General features: G+C 40.2%; 3 protein-coding genes across 3 annotated transcripts in view; 2 read left to right on the forward strand and 1 right to left on the reverse strand.

Moving 5' to 3' along the window:
- Nucleotides 1-1,243: 1,243 nt before the first annotated feature.
- LOC144628909 (NADH dehydrogenase [ubiquinone] 1 alpha subcomplex assembly factor 3-like) lies at nucleotides 1,244-5,236 on the reverse strand. Its single transcript, XM_078487033.1, has 5 exons — nucleotides 5,045-5,236; nucleotides 4,631-4,835; nucleotides 2,867-2,933; nucleotides 1,933-2,033; nucleotides 1,244-1,813 (listed from the first exon to the last, which is right to left on the reverse strand). The coding sequence occupies exons 1-5, from the start codon at nucleotides 5,095-5,097 to the stop codon at nucleotides 1,721-1,723; spliced, it is 519 nt and encodes a 172-aa protein (XP_078343159.1). The 5' UTR covers nucleotides 5,098-5,236; the 3' UTR covers nucleotides 1,244-1,720.
- Nucleotides 5,187-19,014, forward strand: LOC144628870 (laminin subunit beta-2-like). Its single transcript, XM_078486979.1, is given in 16 exon segments — nucleotides 5,187-5,447; nucleotides 5,977-6,964; nucleotides 7,231-7,398; nucleotides 8,033-8,206; nucleotides 8,978-9,187; nucleotides 9,537-10,205; nucleotides 10,614-10,757; nucleotides 11,298-11,540; nucleotides 12,368-12,534; nucleotides 13,135-13,522; nucleotides 13,944-14,165; nucleotides 14,857-15,021; nucleotides 15,548-16,110; nucleotides 16,112-16,327; nucleotides 16,570-17,052; nucleotides 18,006-19,014. Coding segments are annotated over 16 exon segments (5,301 nt in total). The 5' UTR covers nucleotides 5,187-5,435; the 3' UTR covers nucleotides 18,495-19,014.
- A 1,656-nt stretch (nucleotides 19,015-20,670) lies between these two features.
- LOC144628861 (laminin subunit alpha-3-like) overlaps nucleotides 20,671-23,179 on the forward strand; it is a 41,197-nt gene continuing 38,688 nt past the window's right edge. The window contains 2 exon segments of the mRNA XM_078486967.1: nucleotides 20,671-22,132; nucleotides 22,134-22,263. Of these exon segments, the coding sequence (XP_078343093.1) occupies nucleotides 21,299-22,132; nucleotides 22,134-22,263 (964 nt within the window). The 5' untranslated portion in view covers nucleotides 20,671-21,298.

Genomic DNA, 23,179 nt, shown 5'->3' on the forward strand with positions numbered 1-23,179 from the left:
GTTTCAAGTTAAGTTTAGGATCAGAGTCAGCCTCAACCTTTTATAGATCGCGCTTTAATGCAGTAAGCTTTCACGCCAGTTTGCTTGCAGCTAGCTTTTCTGCAGTCTGCTTGCGGTTAGCTAGTTTTTGTTGTTTCGGGCAAGACTATTTTACTCTGTTTAGTGTTACCGTTAGCTGTAATTTGCCGAGGTGAAAGTGAAATAAAGACTGATTGTTGATTGAATACGTTTGCTCGTGTTGTCACATTATACTAGTTTTGCTTTCAGTTAAGTGCCGCCGGCTTGCTCTCACTTCTATCTCCACTCCTTACATCATCACACATCTACAAAATCCCGCGAAAACAAGATAAACTTATGAGGTTTTCGTTCGCACGAATCGATAGATTGATTGATGAATATTTAATGAGACACAGAAAATATTTTGCGAAGGGAAGGTGCCCTGGGGAACATATAAAGAACTTTTTAAAGTCTAAAACCAGGTCACTTCTCGGCAACTTTGTCGCGGCAGAACCCAAGCGGACTCTGTAAAACTCGCGTTGACGAAGTTCCTGGCAAGAAACCTCTTGTTTTAGACTCTCTGTGCGGCCAGGCTCAAAACTACCTTGTTTGCAACGTTTTTTCCGAAGCGCTAAACAGCGCTGTTGTACAAAACAAAGGCAGAAACATCACTCAGTTCTTCGAGCGATGCTGTAAACTTATGGGTATTCAGACTTAATGATGTCCTTCAACCACCTGGCAGCCGCACTTACGCTAAAACTAACCAAAGGCTTCAAATGATTTTCAGGAACAAACGGCCATTTTTTTTTCTCTCTTTCCTCTCACGTGACACCTATCAGGTGACATCGCGTCACAATGTGTTATCCAGTCCTTTTCGTAAAGCGAATCCTCAAAATGGTGGCTAGGTACTAAAAAGCATGGCTCTGACACGTTTTTCAACCTCCCCGGACAGTTAAATAACGCTAGAAGGAAAGATTTACACGCGATGTGTCGAAAAACTCATGCTGCTGGCTGACTGTGGAGAACGTAAGCTTTGCAAAACGCCTTTGTTCTTTGCATACGTAATTTCTAAAAAACGAAGCTAGGTTCAGCAAATTTGAATACAGATCAATGTTAAGCACCCATAAACGAACTTGCGTGCGAAATTTGGAGTTGTTTGTGACAATTTTTTAATTTGGCCAAAACACAAAGTGCGTTTCTTGCGCTTAAGCCTTCAAGTATTCTATGATACTCTGTTTAGCAAAGATTTCATCAATGAGTTGGAATTGTATTGGCAGTTGTTTGATTTTGAGATTGTAAACAAGACACACATTGTCTTTATAAGGCAGAGTGATGCTGGATAAATGACCTAGCCATTAGTAAAAGATACTTAGTACTCTCTTAGACAAAGTATTTCAATAGGAACAGCAATCCAGTGTTTTTGAAATTCTTCCTTCATTGCAAGGCATAACTACAGTCCAGTCTCTAACTGAATGACAATGTTTCATTGTGCACTGCCTTCTGACAAGCTTTCACCTTTTTTTTTGTCCATGAAAATGTCTTTATGGTCTTCAGCCTTATCACAGGGTCACATAGAACCAGTGTAAAGTTGATTTAAGCAAACTGTCTAAAGTTCTCCTCTCTTTTTTGACATCTTTCAGTACCTGCATCATATTTAAGAGCTTGGCTCAGCTGTAATCCACTGTCCAATCAATATCTTTTCTTATTGTGGCAGAAATGATTGTCAGTCTTCTTCTATTGACCGTGGCGGAATAAAGGCACCCCCAACCAGCCGTTGTTCTTCCAAAAGAAAGTTGAAAGTAGCAGTAGCATTTGCCTGAAGAAAAATGACATTTGAATAACAATGTAAGATCATTTAAGAGAAGAAGATCTTCAAAGTTATGCAGGCAGTTGTAAGGGTGGTGGTGGGGGGCCACGTTCGAAAACATAATTTACCGTATCTTGAACTTCTAAGAGAATATTGTGTTTCTTCAAGTAGCTGTGTATCTCAGGGTCTAGACGTAGTATCTTCTCTCCTGTCCCCACAACGACAATTTCTAAGCAAATACAAATGAAAAGTAAAAATGACTTTTAATAATTATTGCTGCAAACAAATCTCTTTCAAAAAATAAAAAGTTGTAGTACCATATAAGCTAAAAATGGACACCACAAAAATATTTGATAAAAAGTCCTGTGGAATATATAATATATTATTAAAAACTAGCAATGGTATATTGCAATTCCTGCATTCTGATTGGTTAACAGGCAATGGTATATGAGCTCATATACCATTGACCACAAGTATGGTAGCCGATACGTGTCAACAAAAAGAGCTGCGGAGCTCAAATATTTAATAAAACAATTTTACTCGCGCTTGTTGGATATGAGATCGTTATAGCCAACCCAACGCGCCCTTGTGGAATAATTGTTAATATATTTGGGGCAAATTTGGTACTGGGTTTTACACTACACCCTTACAGACCATAGAAAGGACATCACATAGACTGTACAGTGAAACCATCCACTTCACTTCTGTCGTAAGTGTCTTCTCTGAAGTTTCAAACATTTTATGATATTATTTCTATTGTCTAAGAATTAAGACTAGTAAACTTTTCTCATATTCTCTTGCAAATTCTTGAATCACTGACAGACATTTCTCTAATAGATCACAATCGCATGCACATTTCCCTTGAAAGGGAAACAGTTTCCAAGAAACTAACTTCTATCCTTAAATGTGTCTATTTAAAAAATAAATCAGCAACATTATTAGACCGCTGTACTTGCCCTTGCTTTCTACACTGTATGAGTGATGAACAACTCAGCTGCTACAGTTCATAGTAGCAGACCATGGAAAAATGTGGTTGATTTGTAAATCAAATAAATGACATACCTATAGGAGGTTCCATTATTGTAAACAGAGCCAGACTCTCAGGAGTTATATCTTCTGGTTTTGTAACCTTCAAGATGTAACAAAAAAATATATCAGAAGCAACCTTACTCCAAATGTTTACTTCTAAACATGTCACTGTAGTCCTAAAAGACGTCAACCTATGTAACAGGCACTGAGTACTTTCAAGTAATCTGATTTTACCAGAAAAATCCACTTATGTCGTGTTCACACTTACTGCCCGAACACTGGTACCTCAGAGCACCGGCAAAAAATAGCGTTGAATTTTACACACAGAAAATCAAAGTACCCAAGTACCATTAAGTGCACGCATACAAGGTCAAGACCTTGTAATTGAGCACGGGCACCATACTTGAATTATGGCATGGTTATCTGAAAAAATAGTATACATGTTCACACTTACTGCCCAGCAAGAATCGTAATTGTCTCTGGCACTTTGACCAGGCACCAAGTGTGAACACAGCCTGTTCTACTGATCAAAAGTGCATCAGCAGTCAAAGTCCATAGTAATATATTACAGTACCGCTCAAATGTAAGTTGAAAGTCTCAACTCGATCCTCACGTCTCGAATTTCTAGATGCGTGGATCGAGTCTTGAGCCTCCAGGATCGAGGAACAAGGCAATCTCGAATATTCATAACTCAAAAAGGCTTTCGAGGAAACAATTTATTTCTTGAGTGGAGAATAAAAGCTCCTCGCACATCATGTACAAGTGTTTCGCGCCGACCATGAGTTTCTGAAATATAAACCTCCACATTCGACAGTGCGAAAATTCGCGGAGACTTTAATATTCCGCTTACTTGCCTACAAGTATTGACAAAAACCGTCCGAGAAAGACGATGAATAACGAGTTGTAAGAATGAAATTGGTAGAAACTGAACTAAAAACTTTTGCTCGCCCTAAGTACTTGAAAGTATGATCCCACCGCAAGAGCATGTTATCGAGACTAAAGTTTTTATGAGTCAAATGAGTCAGTGAGTCATGAGTCAAATCTTAAATTAGAGCAAATACAAATGAAAAGTAAAAATGTCTATAATTTACAATTATTGCCGAAAAAAAATCTCTTTCAAAAAAATAGTAGGTTGTAGTACCAAATAAGCTAAAAATGGACACCACAAAAATATTTAATATAAATTCAGTCCCATGAAATATATTTTATAATATTATCTTTGGGGCAAATTTGGTACTGAGTTTCAAACATTTTATGATGTTATTTCTATTGTCTAAAAATTTGGACTAGTAAACTTTTCTCATATTCTCTTGCAAATTATTGAGTCACTGACATTTCTCGAATAGACTGCAATCACAAATGATGCACGTTTCCCTTGAAATTAATTTTTGACAAGCATTCGCATCCATTTCACATACGAGTCCTCCCCCCCCCCAAAAAAAAAAAAAAACCCTTGAGGGCCAATAACACAATCATTCTTATTCCTGGGCCAGGACTGGAACTTGTAGCTCTTGATCTAGAGTCCAGTGCACCTGCAACCATTAGGCCACTACACCTCCTTATGCAGGGCCATAGGCAGGATCTTGCATGGGTGGGTGCAAGTGCCAGAGGCGTAAGCGTCTCGGGGGGTCTGAAAAATCAAGATGTTTAAGTCCATAGTTCCTGCATTCTGGGAGTCATTTTAACCCCCACTCCCCAATTTGGCAGACCTTTGTGTCCCCTGCGTGGGTGCGGACACACTCATTACACCCCCTGCCTACGGCCCTGTTATGACTGTTATGTACAGAAGTTACATACCCGCCAGTGATAAAATGCTGAAGGAAGAATTGCTACAGAGCCAAACACTTTGATACCCTTGATATGAAAACCTCGAGTACTGTATGATGTAACATATGGCGCTGAGTGCAACATCCCATGCTTGTCTTTGACATCTGTTATAAAACTAACTGTTGTCTTTACTGGTTCTTTTTCTACACTGTGTTGTTCAAATCTTCTGGGAATTCTGTTGACATAAAAATTCCATTTGAGAAATACAGCGCTACGTACGTTTGAGAAAGTTAGAGGCCTTAGCTTAGAGTGGGTACCAAAGGCTGATCAGTGATAGTATTTCAGGCAAAGATCAGTGAGGGAAGATATGAATCAATAGTTTTGCATGGAAATTTATGAGTATAATTCATAGCAACTGACATAAACATTTGTATTTACACTTACAAGCAGACTGGTCTTCTCAAAAGATGTCTTGAACAGCGAAAAACGTTCGCCATTTTGGAAATTGACGGTAAAGTGGCAAGCGGTCTCTTCTTACGTCATGTACAACTACACACAATGTAACTCGTTACTTTTCAAAAATGGCGGAAATTTGAGCTTCCCGCCATAATAATTTCCATCTGCAGTCTGACTCAAATGAAAAGCCTTTAAGATGATAGAAGGCTAATTACTGCTAGACGAAGTAATGTTTCTCAACAAACGTCAAGCTAAAATGGAACTTTAATCCAATTTAATGAAAATATGGCAAAGGAAAATATAAAATTATGCGGTCCCCAGGCGCGCTGGCCGCACTCCAAGTACCGGCAAAGCTAACCACCGCGTCAAGCTATACAACATGCAAATGAAGGTAAAACGGTTGCATATGTCATATTGTATTTTCTAGAAACTAAATTAAAATAAAGATGACTGCATTTTATGCGCTATAACCCCTGAAACTTTGAACGCTCACATAAATTTAGCTTTTCAGTGCAAGCATATTCAATGACTTGACTTGCTAATATAGTGTTTCCTTTCCCTTAATTTTCCTAATGCTACAGGATTCATTCCGTTTGAGCAAACAATATGTCAAAATAGTGTGTACAATTCCTGTTAATTAATCATCAGCTTGAATAAAAATATGGTCAAATTACCATATTGGAGAATTTCCCTTTTCTTCAAGTGCAATATCAGATTATTGTTTTACACGGCTAATTGTTGGGTGCACTTCACATCAATCTGTCTACATTCAATAGCTTTTCTTGTATATATACTTTAACCTTCTTACTGGAGATGACAGTCTAATTCTAAACTAAGCTATGATGTTTTCATGTGGCTTGATGAGCACTCCTTCTTTCAAGATGAAAATTCACAGGCCAATGGTTTTACTGTTTATTCAGATTCTCCTGTTTGTATTCAACACATTAACAGATGCTGCTGCAGATTGTAGCTACAATGGGTGCTACGATTCTCAGGGAAGACCACATGCTTGCATTGCAAGCCCGGTCAATATGGCATACAAGAGAAATATTTCAGTTACAAATACCTGCGGCAGACCTGCTGGCGGATTCTGCGAGCTTGGCCCAGGGCAACAATGCTTTGAGTGTGATGCAAACAGCACTACTAAAAGACACCCGCCAGAGTATATGGTTGACAACAAGGAGTTTAATAACCCATATTCCCTTGAAAGAGTAACTTGGTGGCAGTCTCAAACATGGTGGGAAACAAACAACCTAGATCTCTCAAGTCAGTTCAATCCTTTGAAGGTAAATATCACATTGGCTTTTGGTAGAACCTTCCACATCAGTGGTGGTATTACTTTAAGATTTTACAACGAAAGACCACAGGCCTTGTATTTCGAGAAGTCTAAAGACTTTGGGAAAACATGGAGCGTTTTGCAGTATTTTTCCTACAAGTGCCCAGATTATTTCAACATGCCTGACACAGCAGCTGTCCCTAAAGATAATCCATTTAATGTGACCTGCACTGAGGATTATAGTGGACGGTATCCTCTAAGATATGGCAAGGTGGAGTACAGATTTGATGAACGGTATGAACCAGGTTGTGGTTATTTTGATCGAGACATGCAGAATTTCATGCTTGCAACCAATGTACGAGTGAGGCTTGAATATCCACCCACAGATGGCCTAGAAAAAATATTTCAGAATGAAGAAACTCTCAACAGATACTATTATGCCATCTCAGATATTGTGATAACAGGGCGGTGCAACTGTAACGGACACGCAAAATACTGCACAGGACCTCGCATGGAGGAAACATGTGAGTGCGAGCATAATACTATGGGCGATGATTGTGAAATGTGCAAGCCATTATTCAATAATCATCCATGGATGCCAGCTAATGCCAGTCATGCAAATGAATGTCAAGGTATTATTTGAGTTTATGAGTTGTTTTGTTTTGTCTTTTGTTATTACTGGCCTAACCAAGGCAGTGTATAAATTGCGGGAAATAAAATGGAATAATACTAGTTTCAAAAATGAAAAGCATGAAAGAATTGCTTGGAAGCTGCTGAGAGGTGACAAAAATCAACAAAATAAATGAAGTTATAAATTATGTTCTAGATGTAATCATGAATGACAAATAAATTTTCCTTGCTGTAAACTAATAACATAAATTGTCTGGGTTTGAAATAGAGTGCCAGTGCAATAACCATGGATTGTCCTGTGTGTACAACACTACTCTGGGTCTTGGCATTTGCACTAGCTGTCAACACAATACTGAAGGACAACATTGTGAGAAGTGTCTGCCAAAGTACTACAGAAATATGAATGTGCTGACAGAAGATCCAAACACTTGCATTGGTAAGAGGAACATTTGCCACTTTAGAAACAAAAAAAAAAGATTCTGGGGCCAGTCTCATCTTATCATTACTAGGTACAATATGGCTTCCCATATTTTGCTTTGTTCTCAGTAACACTCTCACAATTGACTGCAAGATGAGTCTCACCTCAAATCTCTTCATTTTTCTATAATAAGTGGCAAATAGATAGTACAGTTCAGGTTTTTCAAGTCTAAAATTTAGAAACCTGAACTGTACTTTAAATTTATTAAATCCAAATTATATGTCTACCATTTTGTGTTAATTTCAATCAAGCCTTTCTTCTTTTTTGCTTGTTAATTGAACAAAAAAATGCAAAATATAAGTTCAGTTCCCTGCAGTTATCAATGACATGCAACTACCAGAGAAAAAAAGTGAAGATGAAAAGCTGAGTTTGGCGGACGTCAATCATCTCCCCCTCCTTGCTGATAATGAAAATATGAAAATTGACTCAGCCATCTTCAAACTAGGGAAGAAATTGAACATTCTTTGTTAAAATACATCCCAAGTGACCAGATGAACAAACTAGACAAGTCAGACTCAAAGAATAAGAGGCAGAGATGATTGACATCCACTAAACAGCTTTTTAAAACTAACAGTGTTATTTTTCCTTGCAGCTTGTGACTGCTTCCCAGAGGGTATTACAAATAATGGGACATGTCTGCAGGAAGCCACACCCACTGAGCAGCTTGGGCAATGTCAGTGTAAGAACAACGTGTTTGGACGGCAGTGTGATCAGTGTATACCAGGTTACTGGGGATTCAGAGGAAATCCACCTGGTGAATGCAGAGGTAAGCTTTCTTTCAGTATTGCTCTCCCTTGGTTGTTGGGAAATTCTTGTTTGTATCAGATATGCAGTTGACTTTGAAAAATATATTGTCAGACCTTCAGAAAAATTTGAAGTTCTGAAATGTGCTGCTGGGTTTCTGAAAACATTTCGCTGATACAATGCAGTACTGCTTGCAGTTTAAGATGCGAGTGTGTCACAACTTGTTTTCTTGTTTTTACCATTATCTGACTTAAATTGCATTGAAAAATGTGTTTGGTATAAAGAATGACTAGACAAAATGGCTACATTTTTGACAGACAGATATTTAACAATTATCCTGCAAAATCGCGCGGAATATCGCCTGATACTTAGCCGACGAGGCCGTAGGCCGAGTGGGCTAAAATCAGACGATATTCCGCAAGATTGAGCAGGATAATTGTTTTATTATTCAACAAATTGTCAACGAAACACATTTTCCACGTAGAAAAACTGTTATTGTGCAGCGCTTTACAAGATTTCGGGCCAATTTTTGCAACCTACGAATATCGCAGGATATCTGTTATGTACGGATGACAGATATCGTTAACATTTTGACCATATATGGGCAGCGCGCGCATCTGTTGAATAATAATGGAAGATATGTTTTGGGTGGGGTGTGTTGCACAATTGTGCTGTGTTTGAGTGTGTTTTGGCCTGCCATGCACAACAAAGATATTTCATGGATAATAAATGTGTGACATGTATCTAGATTTGTTGGTACTGATGTGGGAATATTGCCAACCTTTTCCTTTAGATTGTGGGTGTAATAACCTTGGAACAGTTAACAACACCATACAGTGTGACCAGTATACAGGGGAGTGTCCATGTATGGCAAGTGTGCAAGGCAGATACTGCACGGAATGCAAAGGTGGCTTTTACTTTTTTCCAATTACTGAGGATACAGATTGCTTGCGGTGTCCCTGTGATTTAGGTGGAGCTTTCCCTCGTTGTGATAAAGTGTCAGGTAAGTATATATTTATTTATATTTATTTTATGGTGTTGTGTAATTTATTGTCATGGTTAAATCATGTGGTCTGATTGGCTGTATAGAAATGATGTGGACTGCTGCTTTACTAAATGAAGGATGTGTCAGTGATATGTTTGGATCCTCCTCAGAGATCATTTAAAGTCTTGGCAATCTTTAGAAGCATTCAGAAATTGATTGGAAAGATTGTAACACCTTAACGTAATTTTCGGAAATTTAAATGACCTTGAACATTTCTGAAATGTCTGTATCACCCTTGCAAATCTAAACTAGACTTCTTTGAAACCACAGCAATGAGTTTTAGCTTTGTCTGTTTTTTTTTTTTTAGGATCTTGTTTCTGTCGTCCTGGTTTTGAAGGAAGCCAGTGTGAAAGGACCCGGCAAGGCGGCTTTTATCCAGCACTGGACTTTGTCAAGTTTGAAGTAGAAGACACAAGTGGTACTTTTACAACCTTAACTCCCTCTGAAGGTCAAGGAATATACTTCACTGGCCATGGCTATGCCATCCTCCATCCTGGAGAGTATGCTCACATCAGTGATGCTGAAGTCTTGGCCAGCCATCAGTTCTATGCTGTTATTCGTTATAGCATCACTAGATTTTGCACATTTGGGTTTGCCACAAAGCTTGTTTTGAGCATCACAAGCACCAGCTCAAATGACAGTGTGGAATTTGCCGTCTTAGCAAACCAGCTACCACAAGGCTCAAGACAAGCATGGAGGTCACCTCAAACTGTAGCACTGCTGGCTGGTGAAATGTACAACTTATCACTGACTTACAACAGTACTGACAGTGGTGATAACTGCTCGATCCTTGTTGACTCAGTGGTCTTGATTCCTGATGTTAGTCTCACTAGAGTTTACACTGAGTCTGGAAGTGAAATCCGAAATCAGTTGCAGAACTGTGAGCAGGTATCTTTGTCTCGCGTGCAACAAGAACCAGCTTATTGTAATGGACTGGTGCTGTCTGCTAGTGCAGAAATATACAATGGTACTTTAGGTAAGTTATCTAGTTTTTCAATTCTCAATGACTCAGTGATTTTTGCCCGTGTGGAGTTTCCAGTCTAGTGCCTATTATGCCACCATTATTGAAGGACCACATCTCAATTAATTATTTAATGCTTTATTTGAAGGTAAGAGTCCGATTTTCCCTTTCCAAAAATGTGAACCCAATTACCGGGAAGAAAATTTCTGAACAACAAACATGTCTGGAGTTTTTTGTTATTATAAATATTAGTTGTTTTTTAAGGCTCATTTACGTTTAAGGCATTCTTTCTATTGTGCCCCCAGACCCCCTTTAAACATTCTTGAAAGACAGTAACTTTATTAGTCCAGAACATTTGAAGCAGTAAGTATATTGGTAAAGAAAATCCTCAGATCTACATACGTTTCTTTCTTATCTCTACAGCATGTGGTTGTGATCCTGTTGGTAGTGAGACATTACAATGTGTAGCTTATGGAGGCAAGTGTACCTGTCGGCCTGGTGTGGTGGGACGTACCTGTGACTCCTGTGACAATGGATTTTATGGATTCTCTCTTGCGGGATGCAGGGGTAAGGAAATTCCCAACATTTGTAATAAATACAGTAAAGAATTTTTATAGTTGTAGTTGTGCTATATATTATTAATTTAAATCAATATGTGTCAAACGTACAATGTAGTGCAACGTAATGGATTCAGCATCTTGAAAGTTTTAGCCCAAACTTTTCAAAGTTTATTGTGCATAAAATCTCAATCTTAATCTTTATCTTGTACAATCTCAACGTTTCTTGTTCCTATTTGGTTTATTGTATCTCAGTTGCTGATTTTGTACGTTTATAAGCAAACCATGACGCTAGCCCTTTTACTATAAAGGACTGGGTTGACCAGACTCGACTAGACGTACTTACTACCGAAGTTCAATTAGAAATAGGCAGTGAACAAGTTTGCAAGCAGAGTGCACATCAAACCATTTAACCCGAGCGCCTTTCTTACAATCCCTCATCAGCGTCTCTCATGTCAGCTCATTTCCAAACGTTTTTTAACCTACCCAAAACACGTTCTGACGTTTATAAGCCCAATGACATTTAACGTTATTCAATATTGTCTTTCAGCTTGTCAGTGTTCAAGTGCTGGGTCGTTGCATGATGCTTGCCATTTGATAACAGGGGAATGCTCCTGTAAGGACAACGTTGAAGGCCATAACTGTGATAGCTGTAAAGATGGTACATTCAATTTGGACACTGCCAATCAGCAGGGATGTCTGCACTGTTTTGGTTATGGTCGAGCACTCAGTTGTAAATCGGGCAATGGATTTGTTGCATCAGCCATTACAAGTCATTTTGTCAATGAAACAGGCAAGTGTCTTTTATCTGTGCAGTCTCCAGACTGTTTTAAAAGGGCTATGTCACGGACAACACATCTTGAAAAAAGTGGCAAGTTTTCTCAAGTTTATAGATCGTAATCCGTCTTTATCTTCGTCAGTTGAAACCATCCTTGATTATTTTTGCGTTTTTTTTACTCCTTTGTTGTTTTCTATGTTAGACAACTATTATTTCTTCAATTTGAAAGTAATCAGAAAAAAGACTTAAAATATCGTGTCATTGCTCCTTTAAGTTACGGTATGCCGCAAGACCGAACTGAAGTAATCACTGGTTGTTCAAAACAAAATCAAATTGCTTTATGAAATGGTTCTTTCACAGCAGTTTTGGCAACACCGAGCTACGCTGAAACACAAAAATCTGGAGCGTTGTACAGTGTACAATGTAACTCTTGTGGAACCGACAGTATCACTGCTCCAATGAAGTTGCTCAACGTGGCAAAAACTGAATTTAAAATTTCAATGTCTGCAAAATTTCTAGTGAATGCTCAACCCCAAATGGCAATTGTAACTGTTTTACATCAATAGCCACAAAAGTGTTGGAAACCCCGCGCTCTGTGATGGTAAAAAACGTACTGCTTTTAATACTCCAAAATCAAATTAAAAAGCCGTTGTTTTCCTTACATTATATTATTGGCCCTGAAGAATATTAGCGCTGCTAAGTGAAGTATTTGCCAATAAATTTTGCCATTATTAGCCCCGTAGCACCACTTTTGCAATCAATTCGGTTTTATTTACTCTGTGATATTGTTTTGGTTTGTTTTATTGTCTAACGTAACTTATGCCATGTTCTTTTACTAACAGTGTTTGACTGGTTTGTGGTGGACAGAGCTGGTGACGGTGTTCCATTTTCCAACTCGTCATCTGATGGCCTGGTCGTCACCTCTACTGTCTCGGTACTGTACATTACAGCACCATCGTCCTTCCTTGGCACACAGTTTAGATCTTACGGTCAGCAGCTGCATGTCGAAGTAAGTACGTGAGAATTCCTCATAGGAAGAAACGGTGATCATTTATAGCAACATATAGCAATTTTTCTAACTATTGTTGGGAAGCTAAGAAAGCGCAGTCACACCTAGTCTATCGATGCGGCCGCTTAAATGAGTGTAATAAATCAATCAGAATTTATAGAAACAGAAAAACGGCTTTAACCGGTGGAAGCACAAGAAAGTCAAGATTGTAAGATTGGTTGAGTCAAATATACGCATCTCCGTTCTGACTGGCATATTTCTGGCTCGTGTGTTTTTGAACCAAACACTAGGTCGGGACACGAAAAGAGATAAAAATACGTTTAACAAATAATAGTCTGGCCGTTTTTATACTAAAGAAGTGTTGGCGTTCGGCAAGCATTTTGCAGTTGTCGCTACGCGTGTTTAGTATGACCGGCATAACACGCATAACACGTCTAGAAGACTACCTTTCGCATTTCGTCTTTCAAGACGCATTTCGAAAAGGAGCTCGTCTAGACGGATAACTCGTTTTGTGCCGAACATTTGATAGATATGATGAAACTACAAAACGTTTTGTGCGTCCCAAGTATAAAACGTTCTAAACCGTTTTGTAATTAACAGATGGATATAAGAGATCCAAGTCCTGGACAAGAACTAGCTCCAGCAGATGGTGACGTCATCCTAGTGAGTGGAGCCAGTGAAGTGGCATTGAACCTCGTACCCTCCCCCTCTCCTAACATCACGTCCTATCACGTGATACTGGACGAAACGCACGTGGTTAGCGATGGGTTAGTTTCACCGCTGGAGTTCCAGTCCATTCTGGCTGAGCTGACGTCACTGAGGATTCGTGCCACGTACTATGCACCCGGAAGTGTGACATTTAAGGAGATCTCTCTGGAGACGGCTGTGAACGAGCAGGGCGGACCTAGTGAAGTGAGTGTTGGATTTGTGGAGAATGCTACGTGTCACGTGAACTACACAGGGCTGTCTTGTGAACTGTGCGCACAAGGTAATAATCGACCATTTTCAGTAGTCTTTTTGTTGTTGTTATCCTCAACGTCTGTCAAGGCTCATATGGGGGGCTTGAGGCTTGAGTTGCTGAGAAAATGGCGCTAGGAGATGTGCCTCCCCACCTCACCCCCCCCCCCCTCCCCCCCTCACCCACGAAATTCGCTCTAGGCTGTAATGTAATTTTGCATCTTGCTGCTTAGGCCGATTCAGCACTACTCCGCTGCAAAGCATATTAAAACAACACTGAAAGTACGAAACTGATGAGACGCGCCAAATGCCTACGTAAGCCTGAATCAGTAAAACTAAGTCTTCGTTCAAAGGATCAGTTTACCGTTTGCTTTACGTAAGTTTATAACGTCTTCGCTTTGTTTTGAATTTATTAAAATTGCTTGTCTGTTCTTTTTTCTTTTTCCCTTCAGGATACACTCGCGAGATTAGTGGTAGTGGGCCAAGTGGCCGTTGCGTTCTGTGTTCTTGTAACAACAGAAGTACAGAGTGTGACAGGGAGACTGGTGTGTGCACCAACTGCCAAGTGGGTACCTATGGAGATCGCTGTGAACTGTGTACAAACAATGTACAGGGACCAGAGTGTACTCGGTGTAAACCTGGCCACTGGGGGCTGTCAGAGAACGGCTGTCAAGGTAATGTAAAGAGCAACACCCTTAAATTCGTCCCAGGGGGCAATTACCTTTCACGGTAAGAATGGATTTCGTCAGCCGAAGTTGCTAAGCAAGATGTGACGTATCAGTCGAAAGGGACAATCCCAGAGAAAAGTGTCAGGGCTGTACGTTTCGTAAGAGAATTTTGTCAGAGTCCTAGATGATACCAGACGTGTGGGGGATGGAGTGGGCTATTTTCGGATAAAGTTAGACGTTATCCCTTAGAGAGATGTGGTTTTGATTGAAGAGTCAGTAAGATTAGTGACACTTGTCGTCCCAGGTCAAAAAGTGGTTTTAAATGTCAATTTTAACTTTCAGCTTAGGCTTACGTTGAAAAGAGGATTCCATATTAGTTATGGAGCTGTGTAAATGAAAAATGGAACACCCCAAGCGGCTCTCCAGTGCCATATAGACCCCCTGCCACACACACACTCTTCTAGGGGGAGGGGGGACTTACCTTACTTTGCCAACCTCTTTAAGATCAGAAGAACTTCAGAGACCTTTAAGCTTTGAAAACACTTACTGGGAAAGCTCAATAAGTTGTATTTACACATGCGTTCTCTTACCTGCCATATTCTGCGACTCTAAGTGGCTACAAAATGGTAAAAAATATTTATTTTCAATCTGACGCCCTTCTAATTGGTCTCTGTTCTGCTGTTATCCTTTTCATTAGCTTGTAACTGTCACCCGCTCGGTACCGCTTTCGGTAACGTGTCCTTGTGTGACCAAGAGACGGGCCAGTGCGTGTGTAACACAACGGCGAGAATTGGGGGCAGGCGCTGTGACAGGTGCATGGAGAACAGCTGGAATTCTTCAGCTAGCTTGTTCAGCTGTAAAGGTAAACACAACGATAAAACAGAAGCTCAATTCTTTGTTAGTTAGCTTTATACATACATTTACTATATACCTGTAAGATTACGTAGATGTTATTTGTTGTTGTTGTTCTTCTTTGTAATTGTAATAAAAAAAAAGATTACGTTGACCCTATTCGTTGGTAATACGAAACAAATATAATGTATTATATATGTTACTGAGTATAAGCAAAGCAAAGAAAATTGCAGCAGCACCTGCAGAATGAAAGTTGTGCATGTTTTAGTTACCCAGAAGTGGATATCAAGATCCATGAAACAATTCAGTGCAGCCTGAGAGAAGAGAATTTGGTTACATATTTAGGCAATTTGACTGGGGTATCCGTTTCTTTATCCTGTCTGTTTCTTTAGCCTGCATGCCAAAGTTAACATTAATAGTTAACGAGAAGTTAGATGCAGATCACACAGTGAGCTACTTCAACTTTATTTGACGCTGTGCCCTAGCCAGGAGCCCATGACCCTAGCTTATTTTGTAATTTATCCATATTTTTGCAGAGTGCTCATCCTGCTACTCGTCTATTCAAGAGGATGTGAATTTACTTCGTGCCCAGATCACGAACATACAGGTCCCTCTCACGGCCCTTATGAACCATCCTGCCATGATTCACAATCAGACTTTTGTTGAACGCCTGCGTCAGCTTGTTACGGAGATCAGCGCACTCGCCCCAAAAGTCATCATGGCCATAGAAGTGGATAACAATTCAACATCTCAGTGGCTGCAATTTAGTGCAGCTTTCCACGATCTAAGTGCAAGGCTGAACAACACTGAAACAACCGCAGTGAATGACACACTTTATTACACATCCATCGTGGATGATAACAGGGAAGAGATCGAGAGGATTGAGACGCAGATTCGTGACGTCATTAGGGAGGCATTTCGCTTATTGGACACGCCTATGAGACTGGAACTAGAGCAAGACGAAGTCTTGTCCAGATCCCTGTCGCGTGTAGCAGAACAGATGTTAAATCTTACGGACGGTGTGATGCAACATGAAAATCGTACTCTTATAGCTAATGAGACCATCCATGCGCGTGTTGAGTACGCGGTGGAGACAGCGGAATAGGGCCACTGAAAGGGTGCGAACTGTCAACAATACGCAGGCTCGTGTTGCTGCTCTGTTGGAGCCGCTGTATGAAAACGCCTCTGCGGTGAATGTACTTGGAGATCAGACGGTGGCACTGGTGCTTGACAAACTAACGAGTGCTAGAAGAGCGTACAATGACAGCTTAGCGATGTTGGCAGAAGCCACTCAGGCAAACCCTGACAGAAGCAGTGTAAGTTAAATCAATGCTGTATTGCTTATCTCTTAAGGTAGATTAATTCCTGTCTAATTAAAATTAAACAGAAAACGTTTTCCAGTATTTATAGCCCTTCATCTTCAATCCTAGGAGCTATTCTTGTGTTAATATCTCAGATGGCGGTTACTCCGACGATAAGAGTGACCGCCATAATGGATTTCAACGCCAGAGAAAACCGTGGCATTAACATATTGCAACTCTTATTTTTATGAACGAAGGTATTACAAGACTTGAACAGTAAAACAGCCGATGCAAGAAATGTGGCAGAGCAATACCTCAATGAAACCAGTAGCTTATACCAATCCAGTGCGCCTGTGATAGGTCAGGTCAACGCGGCCATTGAGAGATCGGTGCTTCTGTCTGAGGAGGTGCAAGCTGTGGTCTCAAATGGTACACAACAACTGCAGGGATCCCAAACTGCACTTACTTCTGCCCAGTCTGCTGTGTCAAGAGCAAACCGAGTGCACGAACATGCACAAAGAATGCTGGATGTTGCTCGCGATTTTCAGGCAGAATCTCATCGGGCACAAGCTTCTGCAAACGAGTCTTTGTTGACCATTGCCACCGTTCGAAATAACGCCCATGGGATTATAAGGAATGTCTCAGCGGTGAACGAATCATCTGCACACGCGCTGTTTACGGCTGAAGAGGCTCTATGTCTTGGAATGACGGTGAAAAATCTCTCTGTCTCCGAGCAGCAGGTGTGTGTCCTATAAGTGAATTTATAGTTGTAATTGTGAGGGTAAGAGAACCGTTTTTCCAAATCGTTGACCCGCATAGTATAATTCCCTTTGCCAAATCGGAAAACAATAAGAGCATACTGCTAACCATACCTTTCTTATGACAACTGAGGTCTTAGTCAGATCTCAGAGTTGTTGGTTAGTTGGTATGCGTGTCTGGCATATCAAGGCCACGTTGAAGTCGGAAAATCACAATTGTTAAGTCTGGAAGGGAAAAGGGTATTTTTAGGCATCTGTTCTTGGTCTCAGATAGTTTTCAGATACAGACTGTGTATGGTAATTTGCTTCTGTTTAATGCTTCCAAAGAATTTTCTGGAGTCTGCTATGCTATCACAGGCTTGGTCCCTGACGTCACGATGAAGGTTAAAATGAATAGAACCCGTGTCATGACTTATTTATTCATTAATAAGAGCTGACGTTCCATAGCACGCAGAAAGCCAGACGACGCAGATTCCTTGTCCAATGTACGCGTTTGATTATTCCCGCTCCTTTTGACGCGTACTGTAATCAGGTTAATAGCTGCCTCAGTTTTGCCTCTCGTTCAAAATGAGGCCCCTTAAAAAACAACAGTTTAATATGAAAAATATGTTTTCTTTGCGTGAAAACGAACGTCTGAGCTTATGATAGGTTTTAAACAGCATACTATCCTGTAAACTCAGCTTTTCGTCGAGTTTTTTGTCTCACGGATTTTAAATCAAATTTTGTTGGCCCAGTGTATATTGTATTCTTTGAATTTAGCCACACCTTGCCTTTGTCCTCTCTAGTATTCCCAGAGTTCTTGTCACTGCCCCACTATAACTTCCGTTAGTATTAAAATAGTCTCCACGACCAGTAAACTTTATTTAGTCTCACAAACTTTTTCGCCCCTGGATTAACGATCCATGTTTACAATGTTTACTCTATGCCTTAAAAAGGTCGTGAAGAGGGCCCATCGCCTTGCTCATGACTTGAGGAACGAGACTGCTGTGGAGAGCATGGTGGGAAACAATACCATGGAAAACTTCATGGCCAGAGAAATAGAACCAATGCAGAAACTCTGCCAAAATCTGTCCACCATGGCTACTAATGCGTCAACCAACAGCGAAGCTCTACTTGAGAGAGCTGTTAATGCAAACACTACTGTCCAGCGGCTGATTTCTTTGACCAGGCGCTTGCTGAACGAAAGCTCTGATTTGCCGCGAGTCAATGTAGACAACCTGCCCACTCTCAGGGGAGAGGTGAATTCAGCAAGGCAACTATTTAACGGGCTGCAGCTTGAGCCGCAGCTAGTGGAGTTGAGAAGAGAGCTTCAACTGCAGCAGAGCAAGATGGCTTTCTATAAAGAGCGGATTCGCCAGCTTCGGTCTGATATCACGAGATATAAGGAGTTGTTGAGGTCGCTACCTTCTGTTTCACCTTGCTAAGGGACCAGGAAGTGCGGAAATAAGGCTTCTGCACTGTGGTGGATGATTATTGGACTTCATGAGTACATTGTGTTGGAATAGTAATATGAGTACTGGGGTTGAAACCAAAAGCCGGACTGAAAATTTTCAGCCTTTATGATCTAACTAGAAGGAAATAACGCTAAAGCTATTTATTGAACACTAAGCCGTGTTCCATTGGAAATGCGCGAATCTGATTGGTTCTTCCACTGTAAGAACACAATCGCGCGCTCGTTGCTTTTAAAAGAGAAAAATTTGTCGTTATTTTGGCTTAAAAATACATAAAATTGTAGCTTTTGAACTGAAATCTGGGCTTTAGAGTTGCTACTTAAACGTTTGCGCCTCGCTGACTATTCCCTTATAAAAAAAACTCCCGCTCATAGTCGGATTGTTGAACAGAGCTAAGACGATTTTACTGTCATCTGCCTTTCCTAAAAAGTTATACCGGTAATTTGCTTGGAAAGACAAGCGAACAAACATTAAAAATTAATTTGGCAGTTAAAAAATTTAGTAAAGAGAACAAAATATTTTGGCACAGAATTCTGAGTTGAAGAAAACAAAATAACCACTTAAACACAGTAACTATTATTTCTAGATAAAACGGAATTTTGCAACACTAAGGAAAATAAAATTACCGTTTATGATATTACTAGATATAAAAAAATAATTGTTTTTTTTAAAAAAAATATGTTTTTTTTTTTTTTTTTTTTTTTTTTTTTTTTTTTTTTTTTTTTTTTTTTTTTTTTTTTTTTTTTTAAAATTTTTTTTTTGGGTGCTGGACTCCGGATCGAACGGTCCGGGCTCGAGCCCTGGCCGGGGTCACTGTGTTATGTTCTTGGGCAACACTTTACTCTCATAGTGCCTCTCTCACCCGGGTGTAAAAATGTGTACCGGCAAAATAATGCTGCGGGGGTACTCAGCGGTGGACTAGCATCCCATCCAGGGAGGAGGTTGAAATATTCCTAGCCGCTTAATGCTATGGAAACCGGGATAAGCTCCGGCAGTATGTGCCACATATAGCTGGAACAATGATTGATTTCATGAACAGTGGAATCCCGATTATCGAACCTCCCGATACCTCGAAGCAAAAGTCGTTTCCTTTCCCTCAGTCGAACACTGCAATTTATCCCCGATCTCTCGAACTCCCCGAGTTTTCGAACGAATTTTCGTTTCTCTTGGAGGTTCGAAAAATCGAAATTCCACTGTATAAAAAATTTGCTGTGTCCGTGACAAAGAATATGGTTCTAAGTTTTAGGACGAACAATTAGTTGATAGCGCAATGGTTATCTAGTTTCATTTCTTTTAAGACTTTGTAAGTTTTGCTGTAAGATTTTAATAATTGATAAAATAAAAAGCACCTCAAAAGTATACTATTCTACCAAGTTCCGAATGTAGCGGTACTTTTTTGATGTATTCACTTTTTTTCCGAAAGCATCAATCGGTCGTCCGAATGTTAAAGGTCTCCTAAAAGAAGCGGCACTTATAGAGGCAACTGAAGGAGGGGCCATCAACAAACAAAAGGACCGATTCCACTGTTAAAAAAAAAACGATCGAAGTGTGCGATAAACTCTGGTTTTCATAATAAAGCGTTTCTTTTCATTCGTTTATAGTTGGCTGCTTGCTCAGCTGTGTACGGGACCTTACCTATTTTGTACGACAAGAAACGACCCTCCGAAAGTAGACTAGCGATAAATAGAATTCATGGTTGTTTATATGGTATATTCCTAAAGTGACGCCGGGATCCTTCAAAGGTGGCTACCTCCTCTTATCCTGCCTCAAATTAATTTGACTTTTTGGTTTTTTGGGAATACAATGTTCTGATTTTGATTTTTTTCGACAACTGCTATCCTTTTCGTCTTTAAAAACCCCGTAGTGTTGCTGCAAACAACACAATTTTGTTTATTTTACACTAACATTGCTGTGTGGAATGTTTATGTGTGTGTGTTTTCACATAATACATGTAGATCGGTCCAACCAAATCAGACACGTTGTAGCTTCCCGAAAGTTTCAAACCCAAAGAAAGCGATAGGAAAGGTTTAGGGTCGATTTCCGCCGCTCTCTCGAGGCCGGTCTTTGTTCCTCCCCTAGAAAAGAACAAGAGAGAGCTCGGGCTCATTTTCGAGCAGCGGAGAGATTCAGGAATGACTCAGGAAAGGCGCAGCGACATTCGAAAGTAACGAGGGTGGTGTGCAGGACAGGGGGGTTAATACCTTCGGAACTTTACGGTATATTCTGATTTTTCTATTCTTCCCAACGGTTACATCTTGAAAATTAAAAATATTTTCCTTTTCTCAGAGTTTACAACTAATAAAACATCTCTTTCGCAGTTTCGGTATCTTTTTGAGCGCGACAGTGTTCAATCTCTGGCGAAGCTCGAAACTTCGCAAGTTGAGAATTTGACTTGCTCGCCGGAACAGATCAACAGTTTGTTTAGTAACCCCATTTATTTTGTTCTAAAAGTATGTTGACCTATGTTTCTAGCGTAACATCTCAAAAGGAAGAAATATTTCCCTATAGTCAAATATGTCTTATGTCAATGTTATGTCTGTTTGAAATGAGGTCATGCATCATGTGACCATGGCAACGGGTTTGCAACAAAAGGAACCAACCGGAGTGTGCGTTCCATTATTCTTTAAAGCTTAAACAACGAACTTCACAGCTTTTACATGAAATAACAGTCAGTCAGTTGACTTAATCGAGTTAGATTTTATCGAGAACAAGTAAACTGTGCCACACTAGACGCAAATAACTCGAGCGCACCGATCACTGCGGTATCGAAGGAGATCATGGCTCCAAGGAAACAGATCATCGCGATCATATGTTTGATCGTGGCGGCGTTTTTCGCGGAGGTGTCAGGCGAATGTTCTTCGGCTGGAGTATGCATCCCCGGTCCTGTGAATGCAGCACGTTTAGTGGATCATACGGTAAATGCTACAAGTACATGCGGCGATCCACCGGCTCAATATTGCCGTCTCAAGCCCCAAAACCAGTGTTTCATGTGCAACAGAAGTACTCATACGGTTGAGAAAATGACTGACGATAAGCTTAGCACGTTCTGGCAGTCCGTTACGTGGTGGGAATGGTACAAGAATAACAACTACACGGATGAGCCTTTGATGGTTAACGTGTCGATTTCGTTCGACAAGAGTTATGCCATCACTGGAGAAATTCGTGTCATCTTCAAGTCTCCTCGACCCTTCAAAATGATTCTCGAAAGGTCTGCGGATAAAGGGATGACATGGTCGCCTTTGCAGTACTATGCAGACGACTGCAACGAACGATTCAACATGCCAAGCACGTCAATCGAAAGCATAACGCACGGTAACTTTGGCCTTCTCTGTGTGGAAGATTATAGCTCTTCGACCCCTCAAGAAAATGGCATAGTGTTGTTCGATTTCTTGAAGCGGTACACCAAGCCTGCCTTCTGGAACAGAACACTTCAAGAGTATTTCACGGCCACTGATCTTCGGTTACAGCTGTTATACCCTGGCACAGATCGGCTGGAAAACGTGGACAACAAGGTAGAGAACATCTTTAATCAGTACTATTACTCCATAGCAGACCTACGAGTGACTGCTCGCTGCCAGTGTCATGGGCACGGAGCGTTTTGTGATTACCCTGAATTTTAAAGGCAAGGACTGTGACTGTATGCACAACACCGAAGGTGAAGACTGCGAGCGGTGTAAACCACTGTATAATAACAAGACTTGGATGCCGGCCACATCAGACAGTGAACCTAATCCATGCGAAGGTAGGTACTTAGAAATAAAACATATATATTGGATTTCTTGCTTTAGAGCAAGCTACATGTATATATCCGCATGGTTTGTAATGTGCAAGCGGTATAACCCACTTCATTCTCCGCGGTTTTGATTTTGCATTTATCAGCCATGACAATATATATTTGTAAAGCAGTAAAGAGTAAACCATTTCATCAAAGTCGTCACTCCAACAGATTTTTGGTAAAATTCGCATAAAAGATGGCTTCTTGACAATTTTCGCAGAAAAAATCTGCAATCAGCTGCTTAGTTATTCAATGAATCATGTTTTCTTTCAATTCGTTTGAATAACGCCGTTTGATGCCGAAGCCTTTGTTGTCGGAAACCCATGGGAGATTGGCTCTTCGACAAATGATTTCGCCATTTCAAGAATTTAATTTCTTCCGAGGTGAAAGCACCAAAGTTTGAGAATTGTTTGACGTTAAACTGTACGGATTCGTTTCGTGAAAATGTTCAAGTGTTTCTAATCGTTCTACACCTCGCGCGATTTGCAAATTTTGATGGAGTTTATCTTGTAGATTAATATCTATTGTTTGTGGCTTTGCGGCCTTTAAAATTACGCGTCTGTTTTAAAATAATGCGTTACAACGTTTAACCGTTATCATTTAACTGAGTTTTTGAATTTTCATGATTGCTGAAATGATAATTCTTAGGGTTTATTGCAATAAGATTTTTATTTTACTTTGCGCGCACTGTCTTGGGGTGTATTGAAGTACAAATGTACGTGTCATAAGTCAATGCTGAAGAATTATAAATCTTGACGATAATGGAATTTCAGTTACCGTTGGATACTTTACACATAAGCCGTGTCGCCAAAGGGGCTTACAATATGTATTTATCGCTTGAAAAAGAGAAAACATACATGTAGCTGCTTGTTGGAATCTTGAG

Source organism: Oculina patagonica, chromosome 1 (assembly GCF_052425735.1).
Source record: "Oculina patagonica isolate OP01 chromosome 1, crgOcupat, whole genome shotgun sequence".
NCBI lineage: Eukaryota > Metazoa > Cnidaria > Anthozoa > Scleractinia > Oculinidae > Oculina > Oculina patagonica.

Excerpts from the sequence above, each read along its gene's own strand:
- LOC144628909 (XM_078487033.1), bottom strand. The coding sequence starts at position 5,097 with ATGGCGAACGTTTTTCGCTGTTCAAGACATCTTTTGAGAAGACCAGTC. Across the intron at positions 4,836-5,044 it reads TTGAGAAGACCAGTCTGCTT|AATTCCCAGAAGATTTGAAC; the intron begins GTAAGTGTAAAT and ends TTATGTCAACAG. Across the intron at positions 2,034-2,866 it reads AATAATGGAACCTCCTATAG|AAATTGTCGTTGTGGGGACA; the intron begins GTATGTCATTTA and ends GTATTTGCTTAG.